Source organism: Heteronotia binoei, chromosome 13 (genome assembly GCF_032191835.1).
Source record: "Heteronotia binoei isolate CCM8104 ecotype False Entrance Well chromosome 13, APGP_CSIRO_Hbin_v1, whole genome shotgun sequence".
NCBI lineage: Eukaryota > Metazoa > Chordata > Lepidosauria > Squamata > Gekkonidae > Heteronotia > Heteronotia binoei.
In genome coordinates this window covers 7,512,940-7,526,880 of record NC_083235.1, presented here as the reverse complement: position 1 = coordinate 7,526,880, position 13,941 = coordinate 7,512,940, and the positions used below count along the sequence as shown (strand labels likewise).

Genomic DNA, 13,941 nt, shown 5'->3' with positions numbered 1-13,941 from the left:
AGAGCCCACCACCTCCCGAGGAAGCCTTTTCCACTGAGGAACTGCTCTAAACTCACAAACACCTCCCCCTAAATTCACAGGATCTTCGTCGCTGTCAGGTGGCCATCTAGCCTCTTGAAAAACCTCCAAGGAAGGAGAGCCCACCACCTCCCAAGGAGGAAGCCTGTTCCACTGAGGAACCGCTCTAAACTCACAAACACCTCCCCTTAAATTCACAAGATCTTCATGGCTGTCAGATGGCCATCCAGCCTCTGTTGAAAAACCTCCAAGGAAGGAGAGCCCACCACCTCCCGAGGAAGCCTTTTCCACTGAGGAACTGCTCTAAACTCACAAACACCTCCCCCTAAATTCACAAGATCTTCATGGCTGTCACATGGCCATCTAGCCTCTGTTGAAAAACCTCCAAGGAAGGAGAGCCCACCACCTCCCAAGGAGGAAGCCTGTTCCACTGAGGAACCGCTCTAAACTCACAAACACCTCCCCCTAAATTCACAGGATCTTCATTGCTGTCAATGGCCATCTAGCCTCTGTTTAAAAACCTCCAAGGAAGGAGAGCCCACCACCTCCCGAGGAAGCCTTTTCCACTGAGGAACCGCTCTAAACTCACAAACACCTCCCCCTAAATTCACAAGATCTTCATGGCTGTCACATGGCCATCTAGCCTCTGTTGAAAACCCTCCAAGAAAGGAGAGCCCACCACCTCCCAAGGAGGAAGCCTGTTCCACTGAGGAACCGCTCTAAACTCACAAACACCTCCCCCTAAATTCACAAGATCTTCATGGCTGTCAGATGGCCATCTAGCCTCTGTTGAAAAACCTCCAAGGAAGGAGAGCCCACCACCTCCCAAGGAGGAAGCCTTTTCCACTGAGGAACCGCTCTAAACTCACAAACACCTCCCCCTAAATTCACAAGATCTTCATGGCTGTCAGATGGCCATCTAGCCTCTGTTGAAAAACCTCCAAGGAAGGAGAGCCCACCACCTCCCAAGGAGGAAGCCTGTTCCACTGAGGAACTGCTCTAATGGTCAGGAAGTTCTTCCTCATGTTGAGCCGGAAACTCTTTTGGATTTAATTTCAACCCGTTGGTTCTGGTCCTACCTGAGGCTACAGAAAACAATTCCACAACATCCTCTATATCAGGGGTCCCCAACCACTGGGCCGTGGACCAGTACTGGTCTGTGGTCTGCTAGCAACCGGGCCGCGGAGCAAGGCAGAGCAGCCCTGGACTGAAGAGGCAGCGCGGCGTTGCTCCAAGGCTGCCTCCCCTTGCAAGGCCACTGCCTCTTTCGTCCACCTGAGTCCCGGGCTGGCAGAAGGGGCAAGAGCCGCTGTGACCTTAGTCTATCCCTCATTTATAGACCTCCACCAATCAGCTGATCGGCAGGGGTCTTTAAATAGGAGAGGGAGGCAGAAACAGCCCGTCTCCCCTCCCCATTTAAAGACCCCCCCTATGGGGAGCAGGTATGTGGCATGGGCAGGGGGGGGGCAGCCTGGAGTGGCAAAAAAAACAGCACCACCACCCCCGGTCCCTGAAAAAATTGTCTTCCACGAAACCGGTCCCTGGTGCCAAAAAGGTTGGGGGCCACTGCTCTATATCAGGGATGGCCAACGGTAGCTCTCCGGATGTTTTTTGCCTACAACTCCATCAGCTCCAGCCGGTGGCCATGCTGACTGGGGCTGATGGGAGTTGCAGGCAAAAAACATCCGGAGAGCTACCGTTGGCCACCTTTGCTCTAGATGACAGCCCTTCGAGGACTTGAAGATGGTGATCTTATCACCTCTCGGCCGCCTCCTCTCCAGGCTAAACATGCCCAGCTCCTTCAGCCTTTCCTCATAGGACTTCGTCTCCAGACCCCTCACCATCTTTGTCACCCTCCTCTGGACCCGTTCCAGCTTGTCTATATCATGCAACCTCATCCCCTGCCATGCATTTCGTAAGTCTTTAAAGTCTTGGTCTTCTCTACTGCTAGAGACAGATTAACACGGCTACCCATCTTGATCAATCTCCATGGGCGTGATCGTTGGACCACGAGGAAAGCTTACAGGAAAAAATGTGCTGTCGGGAGGGGAGTTTTACAGATGTAGACACAGAAACGTATTGCCGGAAGGGACCCCCAAGGGCCATCTGGTCCAACCCCCTGCACAATGCAGAACATTCTTATTGAACATATGAACATATATACTGAACATATGAAGCTGCCTTATACTGAATCAGACCTTTGGTCCATCAAAGTCAGTATTGTCTTCTCAGACTGGCAGCGGCTCTCCAGGGTTTCAAGCTGAGGTTTTTCACACCTATTTGCCTGGACCCTTTTTTGGAGATGCCGGGGATTGAACCTGGGACCTTCTGCTTCCCAAGCAGGTGCTCTACCACTGAGCCACCGTCCCTCCCCACCCCCTACTTCCCCAGCGAACCCTGCTCAACGCCCACAAGAAGCAGATGAACTACTGAAACAGAAATTGATGTCACCGGCCGCCAAACTCCGCAGCCCTTTTGTGCTGTCTCACGCAGAAGGCTTGTGCCTTCACCGCTGGTCCCATCCTTTCCAGCATCCGCTGAAACACCTCCATTCGAAGCATCCACTGAGACGCCTCTCCGCCACACGGGCTCTCCTCCAGCTAGGCTAAGTCTACCGCTCCGAGGAACAGTCTCGTTCCGCCTCATCCGAACGGCCACCGTCTCCGGCCCGCGTTGACGCCCTGTCATCAAGACCCCGGAAACTCACCGAAGCCCCCAAGATGATGAAGATGTGGGTATCCGACTGGAGGAAATCATTCCCCTCGCACAGCTCCTGCCGTAGCATCCCACAGACAACCTCGAGACTGAGCTCCTCCTGGACTGGATGACGGCTCATAATGGCAGTCTTGTTGCCTGGGGGGAAAAGGAGTCGGTCAGGTGAGGCGACGTGGGCAGAACCCCCGTCTCTTCCCGCCCTCTTGCCCTCCCCTCTCCACCCGGTAGCGAGGGATGCTCAGGCGAGCAGCGTTTCCAACTCCTTCTTCCCGTCTTGGCACCAGCCGTGCCAAGAGAAACGCCGGATCGATCCCTTGGACTCAAGTCTCAACTTGCTGCCTAGGTGTTCAGCTCGGCACCCGCCATGCCGTTTTGACAATGCCACGCAAGTACTGACTCAACGGCTGCCAGATTCCACCTTGCTCAGCTAGACGGGTCCAAAACTGTGGGGAAACCGGTTGGAGGCGAGAAAAAGCCTTGGTAAGGAAAAGGGCACCCAGGAAAAGTGACCTTCCGTGTGTGTGTGGCGTCTACGAAAACCTGTCTTCATACCTGGTGATCCCAGAAAATAAGAAGAAGATATTGGATTTATATCCCACCCTCCACTCCGAAGACTCTCAGAGCGGCTCACAATCTCCTTTACACCCTGTGAGGTAGGTGGGGCTGAGAGGACTCTCACAGCAGCTGCCCTTCCAAGGACAACTTCTGCCAGAGCTATGGCTGACCCAAGGCCATTCCAGCAGCTGCAAGTGAAGGAGTGGGGAATCAAACCTGGTTCTCCCAGATAAGAGTCTGCACACTTAACCACTACACCAAACTGGCTCTCCAGAGGATTGGGGGGGTGGGGAGGATGTACATTACATGTAGTTCCCAGGATCCACCCTCAGGGTTTGCAATTCAAACATGAAGACCCGTGCAGAGGAAAAGGGGAGATTAAACGGACTTTTTCAAAAATGTAATTTTGTACACAGGAGGTGATGGCAGCTACAAGCATAGCCAGCTTCAAGAGGGGATTGGATAAACATGGAGCAGAGGTCCATCAGTGGCTCTTAGCCACAAGGTATAGATGGAATTCTCTGTCTGGGGCATGTGATGCTCTGTATTCTTGGTGCTTTGGGGGGGGGGGCAGCAGTGGGAGGGCTTCTAGGCCTGATTCAGCATGGCTTCTCACATGTTCTTTTGTTGCTTTCCCACCAAAAATTGCTGCTTTTACTCTCTCTCTCTCTCTCTCTCTGTGAAAGGGTTATCAGTAACAAATCATCACAACAGAAGTTTTTTTTTAAAAACCTCCCCACCCCCCATGCTTGTCACCTCCTTAGAATCACAGCCCTTACAGCTTCAGGGCAGATATCTTTTAAAGGAGGGAGGGGCGGAAGAGATTTGGGGTTTGCCTTTTTTTTATTTTCGGCTGTACCTGAAAATGTTTTAAACTATTATTGCAAGCTGCCTTAAGGCACGCGAAGAGGCCGTATATGAATGTTTTAATTAATGAATTAATGGGGAGGGGTAATTACAGGAATGCAGAGAAGCAAAACCGGTGTCTTTGATTGGGGGCAGTTTTCTGAACCTACAAAGTTCAAGTCACATGCCTTTTCTTCCTTCAACAGGCTGTGGCAACAGAGAGAGAAGGAGAAGTTAAGAGCGGCAGAAATCTCAACACAGTTGAATTCCTGGAAGGGGGGGGCAAGCCAGCGTCTGCCCACGTGCCCCCGGAGCCGGCCGGCAGCTTGAATGCCATGAACAGAGGAGGAAGTGTGGGCTAGTGGGCAGAGCCAGGAAAGAACCAGGGTTCAGAGTGGGAGGTGGAAAACCGCAAAAGAAAGGAGGACAAGAAAACAGAGACTTTAATGCTGAGTCCTCGCCACCTCCCTTTGTCTGTCTGCCCTCGCGCCTGTGCTTGGCCCACCCTATGTCACCCTCTCTGGACCCCCCCCCCCAAGCCTGTCAGGTCCGCATCAGAGAGGGGAAGAGGAGGAAAATATACTCCAATATTCAGGAGGGAGGAGGGAAGCATGAAGGGGGCCTTATAACCACAACAACCTGAGACAGTCCCTAACCCGGAGACCCCTTTCTCTTTTGCCCCTTACCACTCAACCTCCCTTGCCGTCCCTTATCCCACCCCACAGGACACCTCCACCTCCCCTTATTCCCATGCCTTTCACCCCACACACGTCCCTTCTCCTTGACCTCCCTGTTCCTCAGCCACACTCAGCCTGATCCTGCCCTATTTAACCCCACAAGTGCCCCCTTTCTGAGCCCAACTCAGCCCAACCCCCATGTCTTCTTTTTTTTCCCCCACATATGCTCCCCTCTTAAGCCCCCATGACCCCTTTCACCCCACATGGTCCCTTCTCCGTGACACTCCCCATTCCTCAGCCCCATGCAAACCCTTTCTGAGCCCAACTCTAACCCCCCACATCCCCTTTTCACCCTACACATGCCCACCTCACAAACCCCCATCTTCACCCCCACTCTTCCCATAAACCCTCTTGCCTCGCATGGTACCTTCCCCTTGACCACCAGCCCCCGTTTCCCAGCCCCACTCAACCTGCCCCCTTCCACCCCACACATATCCCTCATCCTGACTCACACCTCTCTTCTTCACCCCACATATTCCCTTCTCCTCGACCACTCCCTTCCTCAGCCCCACTCATCCCATAACCCTTTTCACCCTACATTTCCATTTCCTACCCCCCCCTCCGTCCCATCCCTCAGCCCCATGCAACCTGATCCTGCCCCACCTCACACAAAACCCCCTTCCTCCGACTAACCCCACACATCCCTCTCTCCTCGACCACCCCTTTCCTCAGGCCCACTCGCCCCATAACCCCTTTCACCCCATATGGTCCCTTCTTTTGCCAACATCCTTCAGCCCCACTCCTGCCCCCTTCCACCCCACACAACCCCCCCTTTCTCAGCCTGACCCTTCTCCTCAACCAGCCCCTTCCTCAACCCCACTCACCCCCATAACCCTTCTCATCCCACATAGCCCTCTCTCCTTGCCCCCAGTCCCTCAGCCCTACTCAACCCGATCCTGCCCTCTTCTGCCCCTCACGAACCCCCCAGGGCTGTTTTTTTTTAAGCAGGAACGCACAGGAATGCAGCTATGGCTGGTTTGGTGCCAGGGGGTGTGTGGCCTAACATGCAAATGAGTTCCTGCTGGGCTTTCCCCTACAAAACAAGTCCTGCAACCCCACCCCCACCGCCTGTCCTCAGCCTGATCCCACACCCCCCCTCTCCTCGACTGCCCACTTCCTCAGCCCCACAACCCCTTCCACCTCACTCTTCTCCTTGCCCCTCAGCCCAACTCAGCTGGATCCTGCCCCCTTCCACCCCACACATACCCCCTTCCTCAGCCTGACCCCATACCTCCCTCCTTCACCCCACACCTCTCCTCGATCACCCCCTTCCTCAGCCCCACAACCCCTCCCACCCCACTCTTCTCCTTGCCCCACAGCCCCACTCAACCTGATCCTGCCCCCTTCCACCCCACACCTCCCTCCTTCACCCCACACCTCTCCTCGATCACCCCCTTCCTCAGCCCCACAACCCCTCCCACCCCACTCTTCTCCTTGCTCCACAGCCCCACTCAACCTGATCCTGCCCCCTTCCACCCCACACCTCCCTCCTTCACCCCACACCTCTCCTCGATCACCCCCTTCCTCAGCCCCACAACCCCTCCCACCCCACTCTTCTCCTTGCCCCACAGCCCCATTCAACCTGATCCTGCCCCCTTCCACCCACACCTCCCTCCTTCACCCCCTTCCTCAGCCCCACAACCCCTCCCACCCCACTCTTCCCTTGCCCCACAGCCCCATTCAACCTGATCCTGCCCCCTTCCACCCCACACCTCCCTCCTTCACCCCCTTCCTCAGCCCCACAACCCCTCCCACCCCACTCTTCCCTTGCCCCACAGCCCCATTCAACCTGATCCTGCCCCCTTCCACCCCACACCTCCCTCCTTCACCCCCTTCCTCAGCCCCACAACCCCTCCCACCCCACTCTTCTCCTTGCCCCACAGCCCCACTCAACCTGCTCCTGCCCCCTTCCACCCCACACCTCCCTCCTTCACCCCCTTCCTCAGCCCCACAACCCCTCCCCTTCTCCTTGCCCCACAGCCCCACTCAACCTGATCCTGCCCCCTTCCTCAGCCTGACCCCACACGCCCCCCTTCCTCAGCCCCACTCCTCCCACCCCACATGCTCCTTTCTCCTCCCCCACCCCATCCCTCAGCCCCACACAACCTGGTCCTGCCCCTCTTCCTCCAGCTGACCCCACGCCTTGACCCCTTCTCCTCGACCGCCCCTCCCCATGAGCCCTCTCATCCGCGCCCCACAGCCGAGCCGCCGCTTCCCGCCGTACCTGGCATGGCCCCGGCTGCGCTCCGGCCTCCCCCAGCTCCCCCCGCGCCCATCTTCCCCCGCGGGCCCTGACAGCCGCCCCGCCCCGCCCCTCGGCCCGCCCACGCCGCCCCGCCGCCAATCGCGCCCCGGGCCGGGGGAGGGAGAGCCAACGGGAGGCGCCCTCCCCCGCCTTCGCCCCGCCCCCGCCGCCTTCGCCCCGCCCCTTGCTCGCGCGGCGACGGTTTTCCCTCCGCCGATGAGGGAAGAGGAAACACGCGGCGCGGCCCCCGCCCTCCCAGTGACCCCAATAAAGAGCCTTCCCCCTCACGTCTCAACGCGCCCTGCCTCCGAAACGCCGCTTCTCCCGCGCGGGCAGAAATCCAACCCGTGCAGCCGCCCCAGTTCGGTTTCTGCCTGCCCCGACACGCGTGTCAGCCGCGTCCACACGTGCAGGAAAGGGAAGGTTTCTTATTCCCCACGCCTGGCTTTGCAGGCGGAAGCGGCCGGCGGCTGAACCCGGGCCGGCTTACATAACGCGAACGGCGACGAGGAAGGCCCTTCTTCCTCTCCCGACATGGCCGCGGCGGTTGGAAGCAGGGCAGTTGCTGACTGCACACCAGCGGTGCCGAGCCGCGGTTGCCAATCCCCAGGCGGGCGGAGAAATCCAACGCGCAGGGCTTTCCCTGAAAACCAGCCTCCCTGCAGCCCACGGGCTCACCAAACGACTCAACGATTGCAAAAGCGTATATTCGTTCATGGGAGACCATGCAGATAGTCCTGAGCAAAACAGGGAACCGGTTCACCGAGAATCAATCCGGTCTTTATAGCAATCGTTGCTCAGTTCAAGCCTGGTGAAAGAGTTGTGCAATTGAGCCGCGTCTCTCAATAGATTGCAGCCAGCAATCCGAAAGGTTGAAAAGAACAAGGTCGTACTGGAACCCTTGTTTCGCACAGGCTTCTTCGAGCTGCAAAAATGCTTTTTACGATATTTTCATACCCTGGGCAAAAAACCGCCATTCAACGCTATTCAAGTGCCTCTCGATGTTGGAACGGAATGGCGTTTTTTGCCCAGGGTATGAAAATGTTCTTAAAAGGATTTTGTTGTGCTCTTTCTTTTTTACCCCTCCCCCCCCCCCACACACAACAAAAAAAACTTGCTTCTGGGCTCCCTTGTCTTCTGGGCTTTTTTCATGGAACGATTCAGACCAACCTTGTTCCCCCCACCTGAATCTAAATCCAAGTCTGAATTGGTTTAATTCTGCCACTGCCTGACGTTTCTTATTCTTGCAAAAACTGTCTTTGTAAATGTAAATTTAATCCGAAGAAAAGTCCTTTTTAAACTTTTCAAAGTCCCTCCTTTTTTTTTTCATTCTCTTTTTTAAACTTAACTTTATATATTATTCTAAGAGCCCCGTGGCACAGAGTGGTAAAGCTGCAGTACTGCAGTCGGAGCCCTCTGCTCACGACCTGAGTTCGATCCCAGCAGAAGCTGGTTTAGGTAGCCAGCTCCAGGTTGACTCAGCCTTCCATCCTTCCAAGATCAGTCAAATGAGTACTCGGCTTGCTGCGGGGAAAGCGTAGAGGACTGGGGAAGGCAATCGCAAACTACCCTGTCAAAAGTCTGCTGTGAAAACGTCGTGAAAGCAATGTCACCCCAGAGTTGGAAACGACTGGTGCTTGCACAGGGGACTACCCTTACCTTTTTACCATTATTCTAGGATCAGATTCAGCCAGGCTAAGTTCTTTTCAGAGCATCCTTCCCTGTGGACATCAATTAAAAATCAATAAAAACATTTGTATACTAAACCCACAAAAACAAAACTCAGCAATTAATCTGTTACAATGGCATTAGGACTATCAAATGTGCCACTGCCTCACTGGATGGTGCCAGACAGATGGGAACCATCACTGTCCTCAAAGAAACACCGGAATATATTAGGGTTGCCAATTTCCAGGTGGGGCCTGGAATTACAGCTCACCTCCATATGACAGAGATCAGTTCCCCTGGAGGAAACAGCTGCTTTGGAGGGGGGACTCTGTGGCCTTGTGTCCCGCTGAGGTTCAGGGATGCCAGACTCCAGGTGAGACCAGGGGATCCCCCAGAATTCCAGCTCCTCTCCAGACTACAGAGATCAGTTCCCCTGGAGGAAAGGGCTGCTTTGGAGGGGGGACTCTGCGGCCTTGTGCCCCACTGAGGTTCAGGGATGCCAGCCTCCAGGTGGGACCTGCGGATCCCCCGGAATTCCAGCTCCTCTCCAGACTACAGAGATCAGTTCCCCTGGAGGAAAGGGCTGCTTTGGAGGGGGGACTCTGTGGCCTTGTGCCCCACTGAGGTCCAGGGATGCCAGCCTCCAGGTGGGACCTGGGGATCCCCTGGAATTCCAGCTCCTCTCCAGACTACAGAGATCAGTTCCCCTGGAGGAAAGGGCTGCTTTGGAGGGGGGACTCTGTGGCCTTGTGCCCCACTGAGGTTCAGGAGAGCCAGCCTCCAGGTGGGACCTGGGGATCCCCCGGAATTCCAGCTCCCCTCCCCAAATCTCCAGGGATTTCCCTGCATGGAGTTGGCAACCCTGTGACTCGACTTCCAATCTCTCATGAAAACAGGAAGCTGAAGTTGGTTCCTTTTTAAAAAAAATTGAGACTTTTACTTCCTGGGATTTCCCAATTCTCATCCTTTTCGAACCAAGCATGGTTTCCCTCCAGGGAGAGAATTACAGGCTTTTGAGAATTGGCGTCAGAAAGGCGGAGGGACGGTGGTTCAGTGGTAGAGCATCTGCTTGGGAAGCAGAAGGTCCCAGGTTCAATCCCCGGCATCTCCAAAAAAGAGTCCAGGTAAATAGGTGTGAAAAACTTCCACTTGAGACCCTGGAGAGCTGCTGCTAGTCTGAGAAGACAATACTGACTTTGATGGACCAAGGGTCTGATTCAGTATAAGGCAGCTTCATATGTTCATAACTAGATTTACAGATCTTTTAGACAAAGGGAAAGTAATGGAAAAAAATCTAAACTTGAGACCAAATTGGGGGAACCAATCCCTTGGTTCCGTTATTTTCTACTCGGGCATCTGGTAATCACAACGCTTCTTCATAACAACTCGATCGGACCCTTTACAGCTTTTGAAATCCTGCTAAAGAATCAAAAATCGAATGAATCGGGGCTGGTGTCAAAACTGTATAAAATACTCCTTGGTGATACCAAAAGAAAAAATACCACATTATTTAAAACGATGGCAAGAAGACTGTCAAAATAGAGTAACAGAGGAGGATTGGGATCAACTTTGGAATACCTTCAGTTTCACTTCAAAAAATTTTAACATACGATTCCAGGCTCTAAACATGGCTACCCGTTGGTATTATACTCCTAAACAACTCTGTAGCATGAAAGCTATTAGTAGCCCTTTCTGCTGGAAAGACTGTGGACGAGGTGGTGACCATACATCTGTGGTGTTCCTGCCCTAAAATTCATAATTTTGGGGTTCTTATATTAAAAGAAATTAAGGAAATCACTGGAGAATCTCTCCCCTTTCATCCAGAGACTGTTCTGTTAGGCCCATGCACCATCAAACCACATTTCTGTAGACAGGATTGCCCTCTTGCTGACAGTGGCAGGATTGGAGGTTGCTACAAACTGGAAAGACCAGGCTCTGCCTTCGATACATGCTCGGAGAACCTGACTGTGGGATTATTTCCTACAAAGTAAAATCTCAATTTATAGTGCTGATGCTCTGACAGAACGTACTCAAGAAAAGTTGACTGTGTTCTGGTTCCAAATAGCGGACTATCTCACCAAACATAATATTCTCCAAAAAACCCCACGCTTTTATCCTGATATGCTCTATTTCTAATATGTTCTGGGCTCACTTTCTCTCCTCTGGTCTGTGAGCTCTAATTATTTGAGTTTGATGAACTGGATTTCTTTTGGGTATAATCAATTTTATTAGTAACATACGGTAGCAAATCTATATCAATATCTTATAACTTAAAAAGAAAAATTTATCTACCCCATATCTTACTTTTCTCCCATCCCTCCCCCCGTTGTTTGACCCCTGCCAGTTTTATTTACTTAAAAAAAACAAATATTAAAAGTACCCTTAACTATTAAAAAATCAAAAGTTATAGTCTTCTTTTTTAAGACTTAATCATTATTAAAAATTGTCCAGTGTCCTTTTATTTTCCACTATTTTTCTACGTATCTTCTGAACTTCTTCCACTCCATCTTAAAAACTTCTAAATCATAGTCTCTTAATATTCTTGTTAATTTGTCCATTTCACTCCATGTCATAACTTTTATAATCCAATCCCATTTCTCTGGTATTTTTTCTTGCTTCCACAACTGCGCATACAATGTCCTAGCAGCTGAGAGCAAGTACCAGATTAAAGTTCTATCTTCTTTTGGAAATGTTTCCATTTGTACTCCCAACAGAAAAGTCTCTGCAACTTTGTTAAACTCATATCCCAAGATCTTAGAAATCTCTTGCTGAATCATCTGCCAAAATGTTTTAGCTCTTTCACAAGTCCACCACATATGGTAGAAAGAACCTTCATGCTTTTTACATTTCCAACATCTGTCTACAACTGATGAACTGGATTTCTTAATAGAATACTGGGACAGTTGTTTGTACATTCCTACAGTAGAATCAGTCAAAAGAAGGTATTTTCCACTGGATGCTCTTCTGTTTAATTGTATGACTGCTCCTTGGTTCTCTGTTTTATGGATTACTCTTTCTTTTTCTTGTTTTTTTAAATTTTGTTTATTATATCCTCACTAAGGCTGCATTATTTGAGGTAATAGACTACAGTTGGGGTGGAGGGAGATAAAGGAGATTGTGAGCCGCTCTGAGACTCTGAGATTCAGAGTGGAGGGCGGGATATAAATCCAAAACGCATCCACCTACAGCTCTGCCCTGGGATCGAATTCCCACTCGTGCCACCATGAAAGCACACTGATTGACCTTTCTGAAAATCTGTTAATAGAAATCGAATTAATTTTTTAAAAAAGTTTTCGCAGTCCCTTATTCGTAAATTCAACCCAAAACACTGAAGAGAGTTTGAAAGCTCTGAACCCCCAAATAAGGTCTGGACCCCCATATATCATATACCCCCACGTTCAGGGGACTCTGCCCTTTGAGAAGACACCTGCTGCTTCATGGACCGCACACCTTCTAAATGCCTTCCCGCAAATTGGAAATAATGAATGATAGGGGCACCTTCTTTTGGGGCTCAGAGAGTTGGACCCCCTGGTCCAATCCTTTTGACACTCGGAGGGTGTTGTGAGGAGAGGCGCCGGATGCTATGCTGCAAACTTGGTGCCTCTACCTCAAAAGCAGCCCCCCCCAGAGCCCCAGATACCCACAGATCAATTTGCCATTATATCCTATGGGAATCATTCTCCATAGGGAATAAGGGAGTGCCTGCAGACATTTCCCTCCCCCCAAAGTGGGGGGAGGGCCTCCAAACCAGGGGATCCCCTGCTGGCAACCCTAGCTGACTTCCTCTGTTTTATCCCCACAACAACCCTGCCAGGTAGGTTAGGCCGAGAGCATGTGACCGGCCCAAGGTCAATCAGTGTGCTTTCATGGTGGCACGAGTGGGAATTCGATCCCAGGGCAGAGCTGTAGGTGGATGCATTTTGGCACGAACTCCCGAGACTCCCTTGCACCCCCTGTCGCCTGCTATCCATTCCTCCTTCTGATATTATTCACCCCACAGGATTCCCCCTCAGGTCCTTGCGAAATGTCAGTGCTTTCACAATTTGGAGAAGTACCGTCATTTCCCCGCAGATATTGCATTCCTCTGTGACTTGTGATCAGCGACCGAGTTTACAGAGCCAGTTAAGTCCTTCTCAGCCTAATTAAATCGACGGGTTTAGAAGGGCATAAATAGATCCAGGCGGGCAGCTGCGCTGGTCTGAAGCAATAGAACAAAGCCGGAGAACAAAGCAATAGAACAAAACACCTTTAAGACCAACGTAGTTTTATTCAAGATCTAAGCTTGTGTGCTAAGCTTGAGAACCAGTTTGGTGTAGTGGTGAAGTGTGCGAACTCTTATCCGGGAGAACCAGGTTTGATTCCCCACTCCTCCACTTGCACCTGCTGGAATGGCCTTGGGTCAGCCATAGCTCTGGCAGGAATTGTCCTTGAAAGGGCAGCTTCTGGGAGAGCTTTCTCAGCCCCACCCACCTCACAGGGTGTCTGTTGTGGGGAGAGAAGCTATAGGAGACTGTAAGCCACTCTGAGTCTCTGATTCAGAGAGAAGGGTGGGGTATAAATCTGCAGTCTTCTTTTTCTTCTAAAAGCACACTTCCTCAGATGATAGCATGGGAATTAGCAGTACCCTCTCGCTATACGTAGCGGCCCCGTGACACAGAGCGGTAAAGCAGCAGTACTGCAATACTGTGATCTGAACTCTCTCCTCACAACCTGAGTTCGATCCCAGCGGAAGCTGGTTCAGGCAGCCGGCTCGAGGTTGACTCAGCCTTCCATCCTTCCGAGGTCAGTAAAATGAGTCCCCAGCTTGCTGGGGGGAAAGTGGAGATGGCTGGGGAAGGCAATGGCAAACCACCCCGTAAAAAGTCTGCTGTGAAAACGTTGTGAAAGCGATGTCACCCCAGAGTCGGAAACGACTGGTGCTTGCACAGGGGACCTTCCCTTTCCTTTCCTCGCTATATGTAGGACTGCTAATTCCATCCCGTACTATTGTCTGATGAAGTGTGCTTTTAGCAGACAAAAGCTTATATCCTGAATAGAATTTTGTTGGTCTTAAAGTTACCACTGGACTCCAATTTTGTTCTAAGGGCAAAACTGTTTAGGATTCCACTGTAAGAGACTGACGCATAGGGAAAAAGATCGCCTTGAAGGTGGGGGGCG

At 52.0% G+C, this 13,941-nt stretch overlaps 1 protein-coding gene across 1 annotated transcript in view; it reads right to left on the bottom strand.

The window, feature by feature from the left end:
- The window catches only part of G6PD (glucose-6-phosphate dehydrogenase), a 64,639-nt gene extending 61,742 nt beyond the window's left edge, over nt 1-2,897 (bottom strand). The window contains exon 1 of the mRNA XM_060252739.1: nt 2,726-2,897. Coding sequence (XP_060108722.1) covers nt 2,726-2,854 — 129 coding nt within the window. The 5' untranslated portion in view covers nt 2,855-2,897. The remainder of the gene's footprint in view (nt 1-2,725) is intronic.
- Between the last annotated feature and the right edge of the window lie 11,044 nt (nt 2,898-13,941).